The sequence below is a fragment of the Girardinichthys multiradiatus genome, chromosome 10, assembly GCF_021462225.1.
Source record: "Girardinichthys multiradiatus isolate DD_20200921_A chromosome 10, DD_fGirMul_XY1, whole genome shotgun sequence".
Lineage (NCBI taxonomy): Eukaryota > Metazoa > Chordata > Actinopteri > Cyprinodontiformes > Goodeidae > Girardinichthys > Girardinichthys multiradiatus.
In genome coordinates this window covers 17,780,603-17,803,176 of record NC_061803.1, presented here as the reverse complement: position 1 = coordinate 17,803,176, position 22,574 = coordinate 17,780,603, and the positions used below count along the sequence as shown (strand labels likewise).

At 40.7% G+C, this 22,574-nt stretch overlaps 1 protein-coding gene across 1 annotated transcript in view; it reads right to left on the bottom strand.

Annotated features, from left to right (window-relative positions):
• sdk2b (sidekick cell adhesion molecule 2b) overlaps positions 1-22,574 on the bottom strand; it is a 543,702-nt gene that overhangs the window by 129,762 nt on the left and 391,366 nt on the right. Inside the window, exons 3-4 of the mRNA XM_047377275.1 lie at positions 6,703-6,809; positions 4,572-4,719 (exon numbers count right to left, since the gene is read on the bottom strand). Of these exons, the coding sequence (XP_047233231.1) occupies positions 4,572-4,719; positions 6,703-6,809 (255 nt within the window). The remainder of the gene's footprint in view (positions 1-4,571; positions 4,720-6,702; positions 6,810-22,574) is intronic.

The following is a 22,574-nucleotide window of genomic DNA, read 5'->3' as shown; positions in this document are numbered from 1 at the left end:
CCAGCAGAGAAAGAAGCTGGAGCATCGGCAGATACCTCAGAGAAGTCTGGAAAAGGGGCTGAGGCGGCTGATGGACCTCCAGCAGAGACTGAAGCTGGAGCGTCGACAGATCCCTCAGAGAGGACTGGAACAGGAGCTGAGGCGTGTGGCGGATATTCAGTGGATGCAGAGGCTGCCTATGCTGGCTTTCCCGTACTGTTGGAAAACTGAAGCTAGAAGCACTGCAGTGTCCGGGAAACAGGCTCCATGATAAGCAGCCCGAGCAGCAGCCAAACCAGAAAGCATGTCTTATTCTTCCGCTGGGAGCCACTAGAGGGCACTGGGGCAAAGCTGGGAACCAGGAAGCGAAGTCGGGGACGCCAGGCAATGGGAAGGAGTGTTGGCCAGACCCTCCGGGAAGGATAAGGAGGCACCTGTCCGAAGCTCCACAACAGAGGGGACAGTGTCCTGACAGCAACGGCGTCTACGTCAGGAGGATCAGCAAACAGGAAGCTCGGAGTTGGAAGACAGACAGAAAGGCTCAGGTGGCGGCATGGAGCTGTCCCAAACCGGGCAGAGGAAGTGTGTGGCGCCCAACACAGGCTCTGATGATGAGGAGGAAGAAGCACGTCTGTATCCTTGATGCCGGGCTGGTGTTTCACGCTGGAAGGTCAGAGATGAAGTGTAGCGTCGCGGGCCGGTACCAAGCAGAGGGATCGCCAGTTGCATGCCCCAAAATGGCGATCGCTGCTCCTCCGCCTCTCTGGCTTGGCGTGCACTTCTCTCCACTGCACGCCTGAGATACTCTCACATCGTGATCTTTTCCTCGCCTGCTGCTTGGTCCTTATGTTGGCTGGTTCCTACTGTCGGGGTCTGGGGTTTGGAGGCAGGACCGGGATACAGAACATGGCAAGGAGGCCGCGTGGTGAATAGATAAAGTTTAATGATAAGATGCAAAGCAGACTTACAGGCAGGGAGGCAGAGTACAAATACAGGCAGGTAATCCAAAGGAAACGGTTCAGGAGGCTAACAGAAAACAAACCACTAGGAGGAACTCGAGCAAATAACAGGGGAGTTGACGAGAAGTTTACAGGAGGAACCAGTGAAGAACAATGAAAACCAGAGAGCTTATAAACTGAGGGGAGTGGAGTGTGGACCAATGAGAATGGGAGGCAGGTAATCAGAGGAAACATGTAACAGGTGTGGACCAGGCTGCAGGGAGGCTGAGGAAAGGTATCAGGTTAAACTAGCAGGAGGAAAGCAGGGATATGAGGAACTGAGCAAAAACTAGACTAAATAACAAAACCAAGGGAAAACAGATCTACAGGAAAATGTTAAACACATGAACATGAAGAATAGCTAAGAAAAGTAAACTAACAAAAAAACCCAAATGGCAGATTCTGACATAGTCTTTAAAAGCAGGGTCTACAATTGATCAGCATTAGAAAAAACTGCAGCATGTACAGAGAGAAAACATCTTTTATCGAGAAAAATGTTCTTCAAGACTTAAAAATTACATTAATCAACATCAAAATGGGTCGAGCATACTCCAAACTCTTTATTTTCCAAGGAGTTTCATAAAGGTAATCCAGATATTTTTTTAAAACAGACAAAATGAAGATTGCCAAGATCTACCACAGCCAGCTATTGCTTCGAATCTCTGGGCACTTGTCGCACAGTGTGATTCAGGGTCAGGGTATGATTACTGATGAAGAGGAGCTGATAAGAAAGATTCACTCTAACTAAGGGCAAGGTCACCTCCCACTGCAGAGAAATGCAGATGTGATGAGACAGGGATTAGAGACTTCTTACTGCCCACACATGCCGGTACATGCAGAAAACACTGTTCCACACAAGAACAGGAAAGAAACACATCAATATACAGTACATACCAAAAGTATTCCATCCCTTTGAGCATTTCAACATTTTCTGTTATTACAACAAAGAAACTTCATTGTGTTTTATTGGCACTTCATGGGACAGACCAACAAAAAGTAATGCCTAATTAGGAAGTATAAGGAGAGTGTGTTTTAAATATCTTACAATACAAATCTGTAAACCAAGTTGTGCATTTCACCCCCCTGAAGTCAATACTTTGTAGAACCACCTTTTGCTGCAATTACAGCTGCAAGTCATTTTGCATTTGTCTCTACCAGCTCCACTGTCAGAGACAGTCCATTGTAGCTCAGGTTGTGTCGTTAGGGTTGTTTACCTGCTAGAAGGTAAACCTCCACCCCAGTCTTACCCTTACCGTTTACCCTGTATTTAGCTGTTTCACAGTAGAGATGGTATGTTCACTGTGATGTGGAATTTGAGTTTTACTTGACACATAGCATTTTGAATGTAGGCCAAGAGGCTAAATTTTGGTCTCTTCTGTTCTTCTATTCTGTTCTGTTCTGCTCTTCTCCTTTCTTTCATTTTTCCATATGTTTGTTGTGTCCACTACATATGTTTTGGCAAACTGCAAACAAGACTTACAGGGGTTGGACAATGAAACTGAAACACCTGTCATTTTAGTGTGGGAGGATTCATGGCTAAATAGGACCAGCCTGGTAGCCAGTCTTCATTGATTGCACATTGCACCAGTAAGAGCAGAGTCTGAAGGTTCAATTAGCAGGGTAAGAGCACAGTTTTGCTCAAAATATTGAAATGCACACAACATTATGGGTGACATACCAGAGTTCAAAAGAGGACAAATTGTTGGTGCACGTCTTGCTGGTGCATCTGTGACCAAGACAGCAAGTCTTTGTGATGTATCAAGAGCCACGGTATCCAGGGTAATGTCAGCATACCACCAAGAAGGACGAACCACATCCAACAGGATTAACTGTGGACGCAAGAGGAAGCTGTCTGAAAGGGATGTTCGGGTGCTAACCCAGATTGTATCCAAAAAACATAAAACCACGGAGCTCCACAGGGTCGATATACACGGCCGGGCTGCTATAACCAAACCTTTGGTCACTCATGCCAATTCCAAATGTCGGTTTCAATGGTGCAAGAAGCGCAAATCTTGGGCTGTGGACAATGTGAAACATGTATTGTTCTCCACATCCGGGACAGTTACAGTGTGGAGAAGCCCCAAAGAAGCGTACCACCCAGACTGTTGCATGCCCAGAGTGAAGCATGAGGGTGGATCAGTGATGGTTTGGGCTGCCATATCATGGCATTCCCTTGGCCCAATACTTGTGCTAGATGGGCGCGTCACTGCCAAGGACTACCGAACCATTCTTGAGGACCATGTGCATCCAATGGTTCAAACATTGTATCCTGAAGGCGGTGCCTTGTATCAGGATAACAATGCACCAATACACACAGCAAGACTGGTGAAAGATTGGTTTGATGAACATGAAAGTGAAATTGAACATCTCCCATGGCCTGCACAGTCACCAGATCTAAATATTATTGAGCCACTTTGGGGTGTTTTGGAGGAGCAAGTCAGGAAACGTTTTCCTCCACCAGTATCACGTAGTGACCTGGCCACTATCCTGCAAGAAGAATGGCTTAAAATCCCTCAGACCATTGTGCACTTGTATATGTCATTCCCAAGACAAATTGACGCTGTATTAGCTGCAAAAGGAGGCCCTACACCATACTAATAAATTATTGTGGTCTAAAACCAGGTGTTTCAGTTTCATTGTCCAACCCCTGTATTTCTTTTAACAATGGCTTTCCTATTGCAACCCTTCAATAAAGGATAGATTTGTAGAGTGCATGGCTAATAGTTGTCTCGTTGTCAAATTCTCTCACCTGAGCTATGACTTTCTGCAGCACCTCAAAAGGTACCATCACCCTACTCTTCTTCTTTGAATAATGCTCTCCTTGCCCAGCCAGTTTAAATGGATGGCCAAGTCTTGGTAGATTCGAAGGTTTTCTATACTCTTTCTATTTTCAGATAATGGACTGAAGTATTCTTTGAGATGTTTAGAGCTTTGGACACTGTTTTATAGCCTAACCTTTTTTAACGTTCCTCTACAAATATATCTGCTGTGTTCCTTGGTCTTCACTATGCTGTTTCTTCACTAATGTTCCCCAACAACACTCTGAAGCCCATAAAAAACAATGGATTTATACTGCGATTATATTAAACAATGTTGTAATCTATTTATTATTTAGATGACTTCTAAAGGCAGTTGGTTGCACTGGAATGTACTTAGTGGTATCAGAGTAAAGCAGCCTAAATAGGAATGTACACCATGGTTTTTATGTTCAAGATTAACTTTGAACTTAAAAATTATGCTCTACTTTGTGTTGGTTTATCACAAAATCCTGATGAAATACACTGAATCTTATTGTTATAGGATGACAAAATATAAAAAAGTTCAAGGGTCATGGAAACATTTGAAAAGTGCTGTATCTGACAATGTAACCTCTAAATTGTAGCCCAAAAAAGAAGAGAAGGAAAAAATTACACAAAATTGGGTTTGTTTTGGGTAGTTTTAAAATATACTGCAATGACAATTATATTTTGTTAACCATCAACAAATTTTGCTCTTTAAATGTTCAGGCTTAGAGGTATTTTGAATGTGCAGCAACTTTAGGAATTAGGCAGCAAAGCTATTCTCTTAATAACACACAAAACACACCAAACTTACATGCGACTGCTTGGTGGAATCTTCCGTCCATCTCTGAACCAGGTGACTTGCGGCCGGGGGAAACTCCGGATTCGTGGAGCTGGAATGAGAGCGCCATCCCCCTGAGAGACAGACTGAACACGCTCTCCCTCTTCAAAACTGCCCATGACTAGAAAAAGACAAATAAACCACAAACACAAAGTCAAACAGTGCCAGAGGGCATGCCAGGCCACACAGGAGTGTTGAAAAGCCACACATATAGAGTCACTGAAACAAATGTCTCTCTCCTTCCTTTGGCGACCTCAGGGCTGCTGCCATCTGCTTTTAGCTCTGAAATGCTACTTTGACGGACAGAGCAGTGCTGTTTCTATGGTTTCTACATCAAATCATAAAAGGCTTTTCAGAGGCAACATGTAATGAGTCACAAAGGAACATTAAGAGGAAGCTAAATTGACTCTATGTCAAATTCCTTACTTTTCCACCTTTCCTTCAGCTTTCCTTTTCTCACATTTGTCTCATATTTTGAATTCTTACAGAAAAATACTGCACCAATATTCCTTGTGTTTTATAGACTGATGTTAAAGGAGCACTGTGGGCATTGTCTTTCCCCTGATCTGATGCAGTTAACAAGAGAAAATCACACGGGGAAAGAATCATATCTTCGCCTCTTTAATTTAAGGATGAGCAATAAAGAAAGCTCATCTGAAATGAACGAATCATTGCATCAAAAAGTCAATTAGGTCTCAGAACACTTTGAATGTATTTATGTCTGGACTGCACGGAGATCAAGGTGCGAGACTTCAAACCAGCGATGTTGGAGTGCTTGTGTATTGACGGCAACCTTATTTTTCCATCTCCCGCTCTTTTTCAAAGAGAATAACAAAAAAAAGGTAATCTGGTTTTGCACCGTAGCCGTGGTGCTTAGCTTAAATGAAAATCTGGGGAGTCTGCAAATCCCCGACTTTGATCTGCAGTTTTTGTGATGGGATGTCCTCCTCCCCTTCCTTCCCCAATCTTTAATACCTCTCTGTGTTTCTCTTTCTCTAGGGTGTGTCTTTGGAATCCCAGTTGTGCTACCTCAATGAAGCAGCCTCCAAAAAGAAATGTCTCCATCTTTTCTTCCACTTTGTTTCTTGTCTACCCTATGCATTTCTTTATGCATTTGTCCCAAATTCTCCTTTCTTTTTTACCCTGCATCTCTGTCGAAATTCTTCATAGATTGAGCAACAGATACGAAGACAATAGAGAATTATGGAAATGGGAGAGATGTAGGAATATAGAGGAGCTGAATGACAGTGGGGTGCAAGCCAAAAAATAAATAGAAAGCAGTGGTGGCCAGAAAACAAAGTCAACAGCGAAAGGAAGTGGCAACACAAACAGCTGGTGAAGGAGTAACCAAAATTCAGCAAAGAGAAAGGAGAAGCAGAAGGAGGAAGTTGCTGACACTAATGTTCTGTTTGTCCAGCACAAAGATGTGGACCAACGGGACTTTTTGCTCTACCCCTTCTCCCTCCCACTTCTTCCCTTGTCACACCTGGCTGACTGCATTATCAGGTAAACACGGTGTGGGAAATCCAATCGAAATGTGCTGCAACCTAAAGAAGCCAGCAAACCTGGCATGCCCAGGCAGGAGAATAGGTGTAGGGGGGCAGTTGTGCATAAGAGGATGTGAATGGATACAGAGCAAAGGCCCTCCAGACGCCTCTACTGTGCATCTATAATAGCTTGTTAACGAGAGGAGGAATCAGAGCGGCCTGAAAGTGGCTGGGGGAAAATTTACAGGAATTCAGTGCAGGGGAGCGGCACTTTCCGCTAAGAAACAACAGATGTTGTTGACAAAAGAGGGAGTCTGAAATAAGCTGCGGTCATATTGAAATGAAGCAAAGTTAAAAAGAACCATGGCAACAAAATCAATCTAATGAGAATGCTGGGTGGAACAGCTGTCTGGGTTGATAACGCTTCGAATGAAATGCAGGTAGATCTTTCACCCCGCCAGCATCTGTCCCTCCCCAGTCAGTCCTTGATACAAAGGCAGCCAAAGAGAATTTGAGCATATTGTGTACTCTGCATGCAATTAAGCACACGCACCCTCCCTCCTCCTCTGGATCTATATGCTCCTCCATTTGTTCCATTAGTCTGTGTGTGCACTTACAGGCCACTTGTACTTCTGTGCGTCGCTGCAGAAGGGCTCCCACCCGATTCCTCACGATGCAGCGGTAGAAGCCAGCATGAGAGCGATCCAGTGAAGGGATTAGGTACCTGCAACAAAACAAAAAGACAAATAAAAACCCTGAAATCGCAATTAACTAATTCAATCAATCAATAAACAAGATCAAAAAGGTTTTGCAAAAGGTTTGGACCTGGTATGCACAAGGAACAATATACAAATGGAACAATTCCCTTTGGACAAATTAGATGAAGATAAAGATGTTGGGCAATAGTCTACAGCTCCATGTTGGGAGAAAGCCAAACTCATTGAGCATATAAGTACAAACACCTCATACCAACTCTCAAGCACATTGTTGGTGGGGGTTGTGATTTGGGATTGTTTTGAAGTCAGTAACCTTGGCATCTTGTAGTCATTGAGTCGACCAGGAACTCCTCTGTGTAAGTATCTCACAGTGAAATGTGAGACTATATGTATGACAGCTGTAGCTTGGCCTAAACAATGGCCCTAAACACAGTAGCAAACCTGCAACAGCATGGCTGAAAAAAGAAAAGAATCACAGTGCAGTGAATCGGTTAAATCCAGACCTCAATCTAATAAAAATGGTGCACACAAATTAATGCCCACAAACCTCATTGAACTGAGGCAATGTTGGAACAAAGAGTAGGCCAAAATTCCTTAATAGCGATGTGAGAGACTGAAGTCACACAATTACTGAGAGCTATTGCTACTTAATGTGGTTCTACAACTGTTTAATCACTGGGTGGACTTTACATTTTATCGATTGTTGTTACCTAAATAATGACAGAGTGGAATCCGTTGTGTATTCTTGTACAGTTGAGATTAGATTCAAATAATTAGAATCTGGTAAAGAAAATATGTTTATTATTACTGATATTGTTACCTGACACAAAAACCATAGAACTGTTTGTACTTGTACTGTCAGCATTTTTCCAAAACTTGGAGGGGGCCTACTGATGGCAAAAAAGTTGCTTGTAATGTCAGTGTAAGAACAGCTTGAGAACACACTGTCATAAAAAGCATTTATGGTGAGAAAAATAAAAAGAGTTATTTGAAAAAAAAAAAAACAATAATTATATCTATGTGCTTTATTCTGCCTTTTTTTAAGTAGTTAGATCGCCAATGTCCAAATAACACACATTAAACCTTCTGGCCCTTTAGTGCTGCTCGACTTTCTACGGAAATCCCTCTAGGAGTTCAGGTAACCAGACAGGGTAGAACAACATCTATCGTTCTAGCAACTTCCCAATTACTAATAAATGATGTATCACTGGGAGATCCAGCAACTATTTCACCAGCTGAGAGTCTCTGGTGACATCTTTAGGATGGCAGCAAACCACACAGAAGTTTTGAATTAGCTTTCACTGAGTCGTACATGCTTAATTTAAAAGTCTCTTAAGCATGGTAAAGTCTTGTCAAGAATGATCCTTGTTGCAAGAGATGAAACATTTTCCTTTGTAAGAGTGCTGGCTGCCTTTGCTGTTGTATTCCTAGTATTTTTATGTTGAAGAGTTCTTCACTGAACAGTATATGGAAGGACAGAGCATAACATTCTCTAATGGGAGGCACCATTTTCTGTCATAACAACATGTAATTGCCAAGAAGAGTCTGAATGCATCATCCCTGAAATATTCTACACTACTAAATATTGCTTTTGCATTCAAGCACTCCAAAGATTGATTGTGGAATGATGTTTTATACACTATTGAGCTAAAGTTGTACGTTATGTCTTCCTCAGGTTCTAAGCATCTTAAATTTAATCTGAAGTGTACAAAAACAACACGACAGATTCCACACTGTCATTAAATATTTTATAAAAAAATTAGTTAGAAAGCTTATAAATACAGACAAGTGTAATTAAAGACACAAGTGAACCAAGTAAGTTTGACTTGCAAGGGTGAGACAGTCCTCTGCCAGAACAGCGACTTCCTTCTCACAAGGGGAGAAATCCTTGCACCAGCCTTTTATTTTCAACTCACATTCCAACAAGCAAAAAGCGGGAATTGGTTCAGCCAATTCTTACAGAGATTTCAACATAAAAGAGTAGTCATTCCCATATATGGTATAAGCTTGTCATGTCCAGGGAGTGATCCACTCCAGACCGCATTTCTTAACCTTCCACAAACCCTTTTTCACACTAAAAACAATAATAAGAATCATCTTAGCTAGAGTAGAACTTCAAACATAAACATGATTTAGACTAAACAATAATAACTTATATAATTTTTTTTCAACAAAAAAGATAGAACAAAATTTTGTAAAACAATTAAGTGTACCCAAAAACAGTTTGTCATCTGGAAGTGTACATTTGTGAGTGTGGCAAGAACGGTAGAAGGTCTGTAATCCACAGCCATGAAGAGTATACAAATGAATACATGAATAGCAACAAAGGGCAGATAGACCCAGCTCTGGAAGACAGCAGCAGTCCCAGGCAGCCAGACATAAAGCATCACCCCAGGGCAGCCAAACTCCCCGCACAGAAGTATGTGCCAGCAAGGCACAGGAGCATCAGCCCCCAGGCCAAAGAGGCTTAAACTTGACATGAACAAACAGTATACTGTTTGTTCATGCCAAGCCAAGCATGTCCCTGTCCTCGACTGTTCGCCATGCCAAGCCAAGACTGTCCATGACTGTTTTGCTCATGCCTAGTCAGACCCAGTATATGCCTGTTTCCTCCCATGCTGTTCTGTCAAGTCATGTTGTAACTTTTTTTTTTGGCTTTTTATTTTAATTAAATCACCTCACTTTCCTGTTCCAGAGTTTTCTGATGAGGGGGTCTGGGTGGACATGCTTTGCACCAATGTTCTTGAGTTCTCTGATAAGGGTGTCCAGGTGGACATTCCTTGCATCCATGTTCCTGAGTGCTGCGATGAAGATGTCCAAGTGGACTTGCACATGCCTCGTCGAGGGTCCTCTGGGCTTATACGTTGTCATCCAAAGCCTTGTCAAGAGTTCTCCGGGATTCCACGTCATCCTCCAGACCCTCATTGAGGGTTCCCTGGTCTTCCACGTCATCCTCCAGACCCTTGTCAAGGGTTCTCCAGGCTTCCTTATCGTCCACCATGGTTTCCTTCAGGGTCCCGCCATGGTTCCAAACCTTCAGCATCGCACCGTGGTTGCAAGCCTTCAGTGTTTCTATGTGGATGCCCGCTTCCTGAGCTTCTTCGTGGGTTCCATCTTTAGAGCTTCTTCATTGGTTCCCAACTCCAGAACTTCTTCGTGGGTTCCTGTCTCCCAAGCTGTGCCCAGAGATCAAGACCCCCAAGCTCTGCCCAGAGATCAAGACTCCCAATCTCTGGCCAGGATCAATGTTTCCTAAGCTTCATCCAGAATCCACATCTCCTAATCTTTGTCCCAAATCAAAGTATCATAGTCTCCAGACAGGGATCATCATGGCTGCTCCCAGCTGCCTGGTTGGCCTCCAGTAGCTACGCCAATGCTGGCGTCCAAGAGTCCTGCATCCCAGTGGCTGACCACCAAGGTCCTTACCTCTTCTCTGCAGCCAACCACCAAGTCTTCAGCTCAACAGACCGCCAGATTCCCATCTTCGCTGCCAGCATCCAAGGTCTTTGAGCCACTGCTTCCAGGGGTACGTCTTTGCCGACATCGTGTTTTGCTTTTTCTGGACTCTTCGGGGCACCTAGTATCTGCCCTTGAGGAAAGGGTTATATCATGATTTGTATGTATTTGAGTTTTGTTTTGGATATTGCTCATAATTGTTTGTATTCTGCAGCTGGTGCTTTATTAGTTCTTCACTTAGCTTTAGTTTCTTACTTATTCTCGTATTTTATTCATGCATTTTAGTTTATGTTCTGTTACATTTGTTAGACCGTTTCCTTGCATCTCTGCTAAGCTCAGTCATGTTTTATTTACCATTCCCTGCCACAGTCAGTCCATAGTCAGCTTCATTCAGTCTGCCTTTCAATGCCTATCAGTATCCTTGTTTTTAATTGTGCCATGTTCCATTTATACACTTCTGTTCTGTTTAGTCCTTGCTAGAGTATACTGATTGTTCATGCCAAGCCTGTCCATGTCCACAACTGGTTGCCATGCCAAGCCTATCCATGACTGTTTTGGTCATACCTAGACAGACCCAGTCCATGCCTGTTTCCTGCCATGCTGTTCTGCCACTTCTCAAGTCATGTTTTGGTTTTAGCTTTTCATTTATGATAAATATCTCTTTTTTTAATTCTCAGTGCTGGTCCTGTCTGCCTGTCTGCATTTCTAAAATAGCCCTTTTTAAATATAGATTTCAGTAGAGTTGATGACAAGGGCATTTCAAGAGACTGGATTTATCCTTTCCAAAAATGGTTTCAATATTTTAGACCAGTTCTGTTGAAACATCCAGTAGGGTCCAGGTTTTATGCCTTTAGCTCTGGAGTTGACAGGAAGTTGACTAACCTGGAGGGTGAGGGTGTCCTGCATTGTTATTTGAGCCTATTTATGCAATGCATCTCTACCCCTGGTACAGAAACAGACATTTTGCATGATACTGCCTCCAATATGCTTGACAGTTGGAATAAGTTTAAAGGCCACACCTTGACACCTCAAAAAAAAATTCTTGTTATAATAGCCAAAAAGCTCAGTCTTTGCCTGGTCTGAGAATAAAACATTTTCCCCAAAACGTATTTGGCTTGTGAAATTGGGACAGCTGCAAATCCCCGTCAGTATCTTGGTAGATGTTTTTGATGTCAAAAAATTTATCACATATTTCTTTACAGTTCAATCCCAATCATGATTTTAGAATTTCCATACCCGAAACGACAGTTAGGTGTTAGGGCTTTAAGTAGAGAGTATATTTAACCATAATCTAATGAGTTTACAGAATTTTGCCACCTTTTGTCAAACACATCAACGTTTAAGAAATACTTGGATATTTTTAAGACATGAAGTACCATGTTGTGTAAAAATTCCTCAGTTTTCTTCATTTTTGTTTCCTTTCATTTCATCATACTCTTACATATTCTTTTGTTTTAAAATATATCTTTCAGTGATAAAGTTCAGCCTACAGCCTGACACATTGCAACCAGCATTCACACTGTTGGGTTTTTTTTTTTAGCAAAAAGAGATTTTAATTAGCTTTATGCTATTTGACGTTCAGAGCGCTTCATCATGAATAAGGCTGCTATTGTGAATGTTTGCCATATTCACCCTATAAATAGAGGGATAAACCATTGTGGTCTTGTTTTGGCTGCTCTGCCAAGTCTAATCAGAACCTCAGATACATTGCTGGTAGTTCAATAAATCTGATGAGCTGGTAATCAGTTAAAGAGATGAACCAGACCATTCTGAAGAGTACAAACATCCAACAAGTTGTTTATATAATCACCACTAGCCATTAGGCATGCAGTGGTAGCTGAAGGAGAGGACTGCTCTTTTATTTTTTTCTTCTGCGTGTAATGAAGAGAAAACCTCTTATGAAAGCCTTCCTTGTGGAGTTGTAAAGTACTAATTTCAGCCACATTCAACACTTAGTGCTCTTTGCTGGTTTAAATGTATCTGTTTAACGTTCAGTCTCTGCTGCTCATGTGTGCTGCAACATGTCTGAGGTGATGAATGACAAAAATAGTATACTGGCATGGTCATTAAAAATGGTTTTAATGGTATTTCTATTTTCAACTAAATACAGTGATATACTACTACCTAATTGTAAATATTAAATCCAGAAACCATTTAATTCCGGCTACATAAACGCTATTTGGTTTTTTTTTCACCTTGAAGGAAAAGGGAGTAAATGAAACTTCTGCGTCTCAGCAAGAACAATGATCTGCATTGCGTAGAAAATCCCTCATAGGCAATACTATCCCACAATCTCTGCTTTGGCAGCTCATGATATTTTTAATCCCTCATGATCTAAGATCGTCATATTGCCCACTCCTAGTCAGATTTCCAAAATCTGTGAAATATAACTTTACTCAAGCTACAAACAGAATGCAAACTTCGGTGTCCTATTGGTGAGGCTCGGTCAGCACAGAGAACTAGGAGATAAAGATGTGTCGCAAAGGTTCCTTACCTTTGTGACAAACCTGTTAATGAAAAGGGCTGCATAGGCATCAACAGGATAAAAAAAACTTTAATGTAACCTAAAAGTGTTAACCTTGATCCTGAAAAATTCCAGCTCTTGTAACAGACAAATACAAAGTAACGCAATAAAACAATAATAATAATAAATAGAACTCCTGCATTAAACCTTTATTCAGGCTGTCTGAGTAACAAGACATAATTTCTTGACACTTTTATTCCAAGTGGCAATACATTTTTCTAATCTTCAAAGGAATATTGATCAGAAGGTCTCAAGACTTTTTTTCAAGGTGTTTCAGTTATGCTATCGCTGGTATTTCACTGATAGGATATTGACTATCACTGATTTATCTTTGAAGTTTCCTGGGTCTGATGGATTATTTATAAATCAGAGTTAGGTTTAATAAATAAGCAAAACTATAATAAAATCATTCCCCTAAAAATGGAGAGGTGGTGGACTGAAACAGGACCAAAAGGCACTCAAAGTCTAAAAAAAAAAATGTAAACCCTTCATAAACAATTGATCAAAACCACTTTAAAAGTAAGGCCTTTGGGGTGGATTTAAACCTTCGCAGAATACAGTAGTTTGAAGTATAATGTGTACACAATCTCTAAAATGATCAGGACAATCGAACCTATTTAAGGGCACACTTGGTCAAGTGTGCAGTAGAGATGAGCAGAATGGGAAGGTATAGAAGCCCCCCTTTTTTCAAACAATTCTTCTACAGTAAATAAACTTAGAATGGAAAGTGTAAAGCACTTATTGTCAAACAGTGACTTTTCATTTTTTATTTATTTACACCTCTACCCAGGAATGAAACGTCAAGATATTAACAGCTATTAAAGGCTTGTTTTGGCTTGACAAGACGCTGAATGTCCCTGCATATACAGTAATGACTTGGAGAGGAACTTTAAATTGGTCAGTTTGAGCGCACCAGCTTGTCCTGAAAATGTGCTCCTCTCAGCCTGAAAACTGATGAGCTTCTCTCAGCTGAGGTTTCAAATATCCTCCATGTGACACACGATTCTTTGATGGTTATGTAAGCCAGGCTTTATTTGTTCCTCCTAAAGCAAATCTTTGCGTAACGATAGATGCAAAAAAAAAAACAACATTTTTGTTTTTCAATTTACCCCTAATATATCTGTACTCCAATTTGCTCAAAATGTTTGCTTTCAACCCTGTGTATCATAAAGAGTAAACTGCAAGGCTCCTTTAACAGAAAATGTACATGTTTAGTTTTTTTTTTTTCAATTATAAATAGTTTCCATTCCACAAATCACAAATGGTTGTAAAATGCAGTTATATGTGTAACATGAGTGTTGAAAGTTTGCAAAACTCTAAGCACTCACCCGAGCTCTCTACTGCTCTCTTTAGGTTTTAACTTTCTGCCTTAGACACTTAGACATCTCTACATTCAAAATGTATTTAAGTAATTACAGACTGTAAAAAGACCCAGCAAAAGCAGTTACAAGAGCTAGAGATTCAATTTTCAAGCTTATAATATCTGATGTAGATGTCCTGTTTTATTTGTCATCTGACCTGCCTGTTTAGATTTTGATCTACAGGTTTTTTGTTTGTTGTGCGTTAACACATAAATGGGCAAACAATGCCTGCAAGTTCTTTGATGGAGATAATAGTTTTGAATCCAACAGAAAAAGGAAAAAATTTACAAGGCTATCCAAATGTATGCAAAGTATGTCTGTAAAAAAAGGACTTGCGGTGTGTTAATGCTTTTATAGACCTCCAATATAGCCGGTCAAAGGAAAATTGTCCACTTCAAACTATTGGTTGATTTTTGTGCGTCTATCTAAATGAACACAATTTGTAATTTCAAAAAGAAAAGAAACTGTATAAATTATTCCAAGAACTCTAAAAAGGTTTGCATAGTCAAAAAAAAAAAAAAGCATAAACAGAAATACGTACCGTATTTTCCGCACTATAAGGCGCACTTAAAAACCTTTAATTTTTTCAAAAAATGACAGTGCGCCTTGTAATCCGGAGCGCCTTATATATGGATCAATTGGTTAATTGGTTGATCCATACTGATTGTACATGGCGCTCTGTCAAAATGTTTCAGTACGACTGGTAAACTACAAAGCCGCGCCGCTTGCAGCATTACGGCTAACGTAGTCAGGGGTGTCGCCGAAGTAATAGCGGTAAACACCCGTACTGTGCTTACTCCTAGTCCAACACCACTTGTGTGTGTATAACGTTTGAATGTACTGTTGCAGGAATTGCCTGAACTATATGTGATTAGAAGCTCAGTGTGTGGGGTGTATGTTTCATGTGTGTGTATGGAAGATGTTGACATTACTCCTCCGGACTGAGGTGGCGCTGTGTGCTGCCGTAGCTGAGAATCAAGAGTGAAGGAGTGACGTCGGTATTATTGTGTGTGTGGGGTGGGTAGAGACGGCGACCGGAGCAGCGGTGTATGAGTCTGTAAGCCCTGTGTTTTTACGTGCTGCAAAGTCATTAAAAAGAACCCCGAATCTCGTCAACAACTCAGTGTTTTGGTGCTGTTTCTTCATGCTCAACTCAGCAACGTATGAGTGAGGGAGTTAACCCCGAGGAAACTAGTAACTTCGGGGCCCTGGAGAAAGCGTCTCCCCTGTGTCATCAGACTACGGTCAGGGGACAGAAACAGGAAAGGTTAACAGTACTAACGTTTGATTTAGTGCATCAAACTGTTTCTTTTACGTGTTTACTGAATCAGGGAAAAGTTCCCTTTCACGTTTTAACTAACGTTTGATTTCAACTTCAACTTCATAGACTCCAATGCATTCCTAATGTGCGGTTGGCTCTATTCAATAGAATTCTATGTAGAGGAGACCTTACCATGAGAGTGAATGGAGTTATCAGAACGCTGGTTTGTAGTGTATTAATAAAGTTTGACTGACTTATCTGACTGTTTTGTTGACATTCTCTTTAGCACAGCTCCATCTAGTGGATGCATAACACAACCCCAGTCAAACGTTTGACTGCAGTAGCTTCTATTCTATGCGCCTTATAATCCGGTGCGCCCTATATATGAAAAAAGTTCTAAAATAGGCCATTCATTGAAGGTGCGCCTTATAATCCGGTGCGCCTTATAGTGCGGAAAATACGGTAATTTTTAAAAATTACTTATTATAAAACATAAACAGCCACTTCCCTTTAGTCCTATGTCCACCATTGTTACTTTGTATTTAAATGTTATTCATTAATATTGATTTGATATATTAATAATAAATTGATGGTAAAACAAAACTTAAACAACCATTTTTAACCGTGTTGGTGAAAACTGAAAGCCTGAAATTGTTTTTCCCTTTTGAAGTTATGTGTTCATCTGATGTTCTGCTGTTAAGTGCTGGGCAGACAAACATAGCTTTTATTTCTAATTCAATTCACATCCATCTTTTGACATTAGTTGACACTCATCATGCATGTGTCAGAAAACCAAATCCCGCATTCACAGAAGTCATTTGTTGGTTCGCTTTGCCACTCACATGTAAAAGTGCCTCACAACGCAGATCCAGAGCTCCACTTGAAAACATAATTATGCTAATAAGGCTGATCTCAGTTATGTTGAATGATTTTACCAAATGTAAAGGGTGATTAGTCAAGCTGAATGTGTTCAGTTAAGGTGCAAAAGTTTAGCAAGTGAAAAAAGTATAGGGAGGGGTTCTAACATCAGTTGTGCATCTGAATGTCTGATTTGAGATTCAAGTTTACAACACATGCATTTCTTTTCATTACGTCAATAACATCTGAAATGCGTTCAAACGTCTGCTTTCTAAACCCTAGTGCCTACATTAAGCAAGTACTGTCACAGCTTCTCGTTTTGATTCAGATCTGGATTTTGACTTGGCCATTCTAACATGCGACCATTACATTTTGTTGTAACTGTGACTGTATGTTCAGGGTTTTTGTCCTGCTAGAAGGGGAACCACTCTCCCAGGTCTAAAAGGTTTTCTTCAATGATTGCCCTGTATCTACCTCAACGTATCTTCCCATTAAGTCTGACCACTTTCTCTGTACCTGCTGAAGAAAATAATTGTCACAGCATGGTGTGGCCCCCACCATATTTGGGCATGAGGGACATTGTTTTTAGGGCAATTTGCAGAAAACCTTCTTTCACAATTTTGCTGTGTTGTCTACATGGTTTGTCAGAAACTAATCAGGATTGCTAATTGCTAAAGAAGAAGGCAACCAGACTTCCTTTGTTTCTTGAAGATGTTTGCTCTTCTGTGTTGGGCCATCTGTTTGTGTCAAATGAATAGCCCGATTTATCATGTCAACAATCAGTTTTATTTACATCTTAAGCACATCACAAGCATGTTTGAGGACAAGGAATCATGTACGTTCTTTTTCCATATCCACGGATCACTTATTTAAACCAGCCTAACGACGTATGGGGAAGTTGTGAAAAAAATGCAATACACCTTCATTCCAGCAGATGGGATTATCCTTTACAAAAGCTAATAAATAATTTTTTTGTGTCAACTGACAAATAATAGATGATAAGCAGCTTTAGAATTTTACAGCTGATTAATTAATTCCATTATCCCTTAAGTTGCACTGGATCCATAAGCAGGAAAAGTTTAAATCATTATTTTACATTAAATTTTTTGCCAACCTGCATCTGGCCAGAGTTGTTGCTTTACAACTGACTGTCATTGACTGTCTTAACAAATATGTATATAAAGTAGAAGATGCACAGAGAGTAGAGCAGAGGATGGCAGGAACACAAAGCTTCTGCATCTAAACCTGGAACGGTGGTCTCTCCTCCTGCAGAGCCATCTACATAAAACTATGAAAAATTCTAAATATTAAAGATTTTATACTCCACTAAGTTAGGTTTCAATGAAAAGACAGTCTTCGGGAAATGTGGATTTTTTATGTACATGGAAAATTTTAAGTGCTCTGATCATCACCACTGCACAGAACTGTGGCAAATTAATTAATTAATTCCAACAATAACTTAAATTATTACAGATATTTGTTTTTTTTTTTTTTTTTCTTCAGGTGCTTGCGATTATTCACCACATACCAACTAAACACTTTATATTCACTTTCAGTCGCCACAAACAGATAACAGGTAGTGGGAACTCCCAAAGTGCCGGGCCGAGATCAGGCAGAGGTTAGTGAGGAAGTCCCAGTCCAGTCCATTTAAATGTAGGCTCATTCTGGATAAACTGACTGCACAAGTGAAGATTTGAGCTCTACTTTCTTGCTTAAAAACATCTTGAGACTACTTTTTGTGACAAATTAATGTTATAAAAATAATTAATTTGTATAGTAAACTCTGCCATTACTGAAGCTGCTGGTTCCAAGCCTCACTGCACACAACCCCGGCCCTTTAACAAATCCCCGGGAAAGCTGAAAAGACCATGTCCAGTGTAGAATCCCTTACCCGTAAAGGTAAACCCCCAGGAAAGTGAAATAACCCAGCTAAATTTGTATCATAATGCGACCTGGGCTTTACAAAGCCTTTTCTACAGGCAATGGAAAAGGGGCTCCTGAGACATGTGACCAAAACAACTTACTGGGATTGGTAGGGATATTTGGATTGTCAAGCAATAATGACCTAACACTGAGCTGAATAGTGGGTAGGGCCAGCAACTCACATGTTACTTGTTGTTACTTGGCTCTGTCTCTAATTAATATTCTCCTTGCCTGGTCTATTAGTTTAGGTGGACGTTCATGTCTTTGGAGGTTTCCAGTTGTGCCATATTCTATGTTGAATACAAATGCAAGCCACACTTTTCAGATTTTCATTTGTGCAGAAAAAAATAATTTATTATTTTTAACTTATCAATTATGCACCACTTTGTGTTGGAATATCACTTAAAATCCCGATAAAATACATTGAAGTTTGCGGTTCAAATAAGAGGAAATATTAAAAGTTATATGGGTATGAATGCCAGTATCACTAAGCTTTGAACTGGGTGAAAAAAAATGACCAAAGAATTTAGCAAATTAACAAATGACAGTTAAGTGTGATTCATCCCATTGACATCTTACAAAACAACCTCATCTGTGCTTTAAAATGGGAAGCTCTGCTGACAAATGTCTGGGTGTGTTGGAAAGCTGTTAATCCCTCTAACAAAAATGAATAGAATGAAAACTCATTACCAGTATCGTCAGTTGGACCCGAGGGTCTAAATTAGTCCGTTAGGGCTTAATCAGCTAATCAGAACTTTCTATTAATGATGCATAACTCCTCTCATATGTTACATTAGCTAAATTAATAAAATTACGTATGTGTTCTGCCAAGATAGAAGGGAGGCAAGATGAGTGGATGACAGTACTCTGTGAGTGAAACTAAAGGAGCACATAAATGTTTTAGTTAGGAAGATTAAGAGGTAAACAGGTGACAGGTGGTGTTGTTGATCCAGGTTTAAGTTTACTGTGGCCTACAGAGAATTTACCAACAAGCCAGAACCTTCAGGGTGACTTTAGACAGCGTTCTTGCTCATTCTTTGCCTCCCTCTTTCACTCCGTCCCTTATATAATGAATACAATTAACCTTTGCGGAGTTGTGCGTGTTGGCAGCAGGTCGGAGGAGCCGGCGGGGAGTCTAGCTGTGTCAGACAGGGATTGATTGATGTTCCTGTGGTCAGCGCACTCCGTCAGATCCCCTTTAATTAGCCCCACTCAGGAGGAATGATTAGATGGAGGAGTGGCAGGGAGACAGATAGAGGGACATGAGAAAAGAGGGAGGAATGAGCCCAGAGAGGGATGGAGGGGGAGGATGGAATAATGAAAATATAGAAAGATACAGACAGCGGATGATAGGTGACAATACTATGATCTGTCATTGAAGTTTGCTGCTTGTTCACAAGGTTAGCTCCAATTAATCTTTTTCCTAAATAGCTTAACTATTACATTTTATAAACTCCAACATTCAGGCAACAGGAGCCAAACTATAATTACAGCCAATGATCAGTAAAAAAAAGCATCATGGAAAGAGGATGACACATTTGTCCCCACTGTAAATGCATTTGCTGTCACTTGAGATTTTTCCTTTCATCCAGGCTTTTCAAATCCTCTCAGCCAAACAGAGCAATTAATTTGAAACCTAATCTAAAAAAGTGCAATCATCCTGCAATAGCATCATGAAAAAAATTAAAAACAAAGGGCAAACCTGCTGTTGCTCACTTTTAATTATTAATTTTTTTGCTGAAATGTTTTTATTTGGTAGTTGCAGTTTGGAGCTATCAGAAAGGTCACTGCCCTCATAAAACAGTTTGATGCTTCTTTACTTTGGTTTAATGAGCTCCGTTACAGCAATGTCACATTCAACAGCTTGTGTCATGTAAACAAAAGCAGGTGCAGTGGGAAATTAGAAGATTTGACAGCGTAATTATTTAGTTCATGGATGATGGAAGATGTAATATTACTGATTTTCTAACAGAATGATTATATGCCTTTTGTATTCTGACCAAGCACTTAAAATATCAATAGCACAGATCATCTAGTTCACGTGAGTTATCTGATGAATGTGGCATATTGGCAGAAAATCCAACCTATGCGTTTACAGGTATTCACTGACTCACTAACATGTCTGTAAGAACAAATCCATACCATACATCATATCTTTAAGATCTGTCTTTTCAAAGTGCATTCAGTCATGCTCAAGATTTCCTGTAAATTCGAAAAGTCTTCATTCTGATCTTGTTCATCCTTCTTAATAGCTTACATACACTGAACATGACAGATGTGAGAGGAGTTCTGGCTTAAGTTACTAGAAATCAATTGTTGGTAATTTGTCTAAAGGCTTGGAGGAGTATAGCTATTGCACGCTCCTTCTGTGTTATCTTTTAGGATAATAACACAAAGAGACAATTGTCTGCTAAAGGCAATTTTTATCAACTATTTGTATGAAGTTCTCTCTAAAAATATTCTGTAATAATGTTGCAAAAGAAGTAAGACATTCTTGATAGTAGGTCACAGTTAAAACCCAGGTTGAAAACAAGCCACTTACACTCCCTGGCCACTTTATTAGGTACACTCTGACTTCTCTTGTGCATTTTTATGACGTCACAGCGACTAGTCTGTCGATAAAAATCGACTTATGGATGCAGTACACAGCTGATACTCCTACTGAATAGACTGTTAGAATTTGTATTATGGCAAGGAAAAAGCAGCTAAGTAAAGAAAAACGAGTGGCCATCATTACTTTAAGAAATGAAGGTCAGTCAGTCCGAACAATTGGGAAAACTTTGAAAGTGTCCCCAAGTGACTAGAGAGTGTGTTCCAACTACAGGGGGATCACACTTTTTATCGACTAGTCTGTCAGTGAAACCTGGAGAGGCGTGATCGGGAGGAATGGCCTCCCCGATCTGAATCTGAGTGGTGTTTCATTATTGGGCTTCTGTGCTAGTCACGGATTGTCCACAATGAACAAGCATAAGGGTCTCCATCAGTGCACTTGGCACCAGGACACCCTAGGCAGGAGGTCGATGATCGACTTTGCTGTCGTATAGTAAGACCTTCGGCCACATGTTTTGGACGCTCGGGTGCAGAGAGGGGCTGAGCTGTCCACTGATCACCACCTGGTGGTGAGTTGGATCCGCTGGAAGAGGAGAAAATCGGACAGATTTGGCAGGTCCAAGCGCATAGTGAGGGTCTGCTGGGAACGTCCGGCAGAGCCCCTGGCCAGGGACGTATTCAACTCCCACCTCCGGGAGAGTTTTGACCAGATTCCGGTGGATGTTGGAGACATAGAGTCCGAGTGGACCATGTTCTCTGCATCTATTGTCGAAGCTGTTGCTCGTAGCTGCGGTCGTAAGGTTTGCAGTGCCTGTCGCAGCGGCAATCCCTGAACCTGGTGATGGACACCGGCAGTAAGGGACGATGTCAAGCTGAAGAAGGAGTCCTATCGGCTGTGGTTGGCTTGTGGGACTCCAGAGGCGGCTGACAGGCGGCTGACATGGTGGCAGAGCTTCAGCATCCACCTCCTGCACAACACAACTGATGGTCCCAACCCCATTTATAAGACTTGAAATCCTACTTTTAAACCTGACAGGGCACACCTGTGAAGTGAAAACCATTTCAGGTGACTACCTCTTGAAGTTCATCAACAGAATGCCAAGAGTGTGCGTATCTGTAATCAAAGCAAAAGGTTGCTTCTTTGAAGAACCTAGAATATAAAACATATTTTCAGTTGTTTCACACTTTTTGGTTCAGTATATAATTCCACACGTGTTAATTCCTAGTTTTGATGCCTTCAATGTGAAGCTACAATATTCATAAAATAAAGAAAACACTTTGAATGAGAAGGTGTGTCCAAACTTTTGGTCTGTACTGTATATATATATATATATATATATATATATATATATATATATATATATATATATATTTATGTATGTATGTATGTATGTATGTATGGACAATGAAACTGAGACACCTGTCAATTTAGTGTGGGAGGTTTCATGGCTAAATTGGACCAGCCTGGTAGCCAGTCTTCATTGACTGCACATTGCACCAGTAAGAGCAGAGTCTGAAGGTTCAATTAGCAGGGTAAGAGCACACTTTTGCTCAAAATATTGAAATGCACACAACATTATGGGTGACATACCAGAGTTCAAAAGAGGACAAATTGTTGGTGCACGTCTTGCTGGCGCATCTGTGACCAAGACAGCAAGTCTTTGTGATGTATCAAGAGCCACGGTATCCAGGGAAACGTACCACCCATACTGTTGCATGCCCAGAGTGAAGCATGGGGGTGGATCAGTGATGGTTTGGGCTGCCATATCGTGGCATTCCCTTGGCCCAATACTTGTGCTAGATGGGCGCGTCACTGCCAAGGATTACCGAATCATTCTTG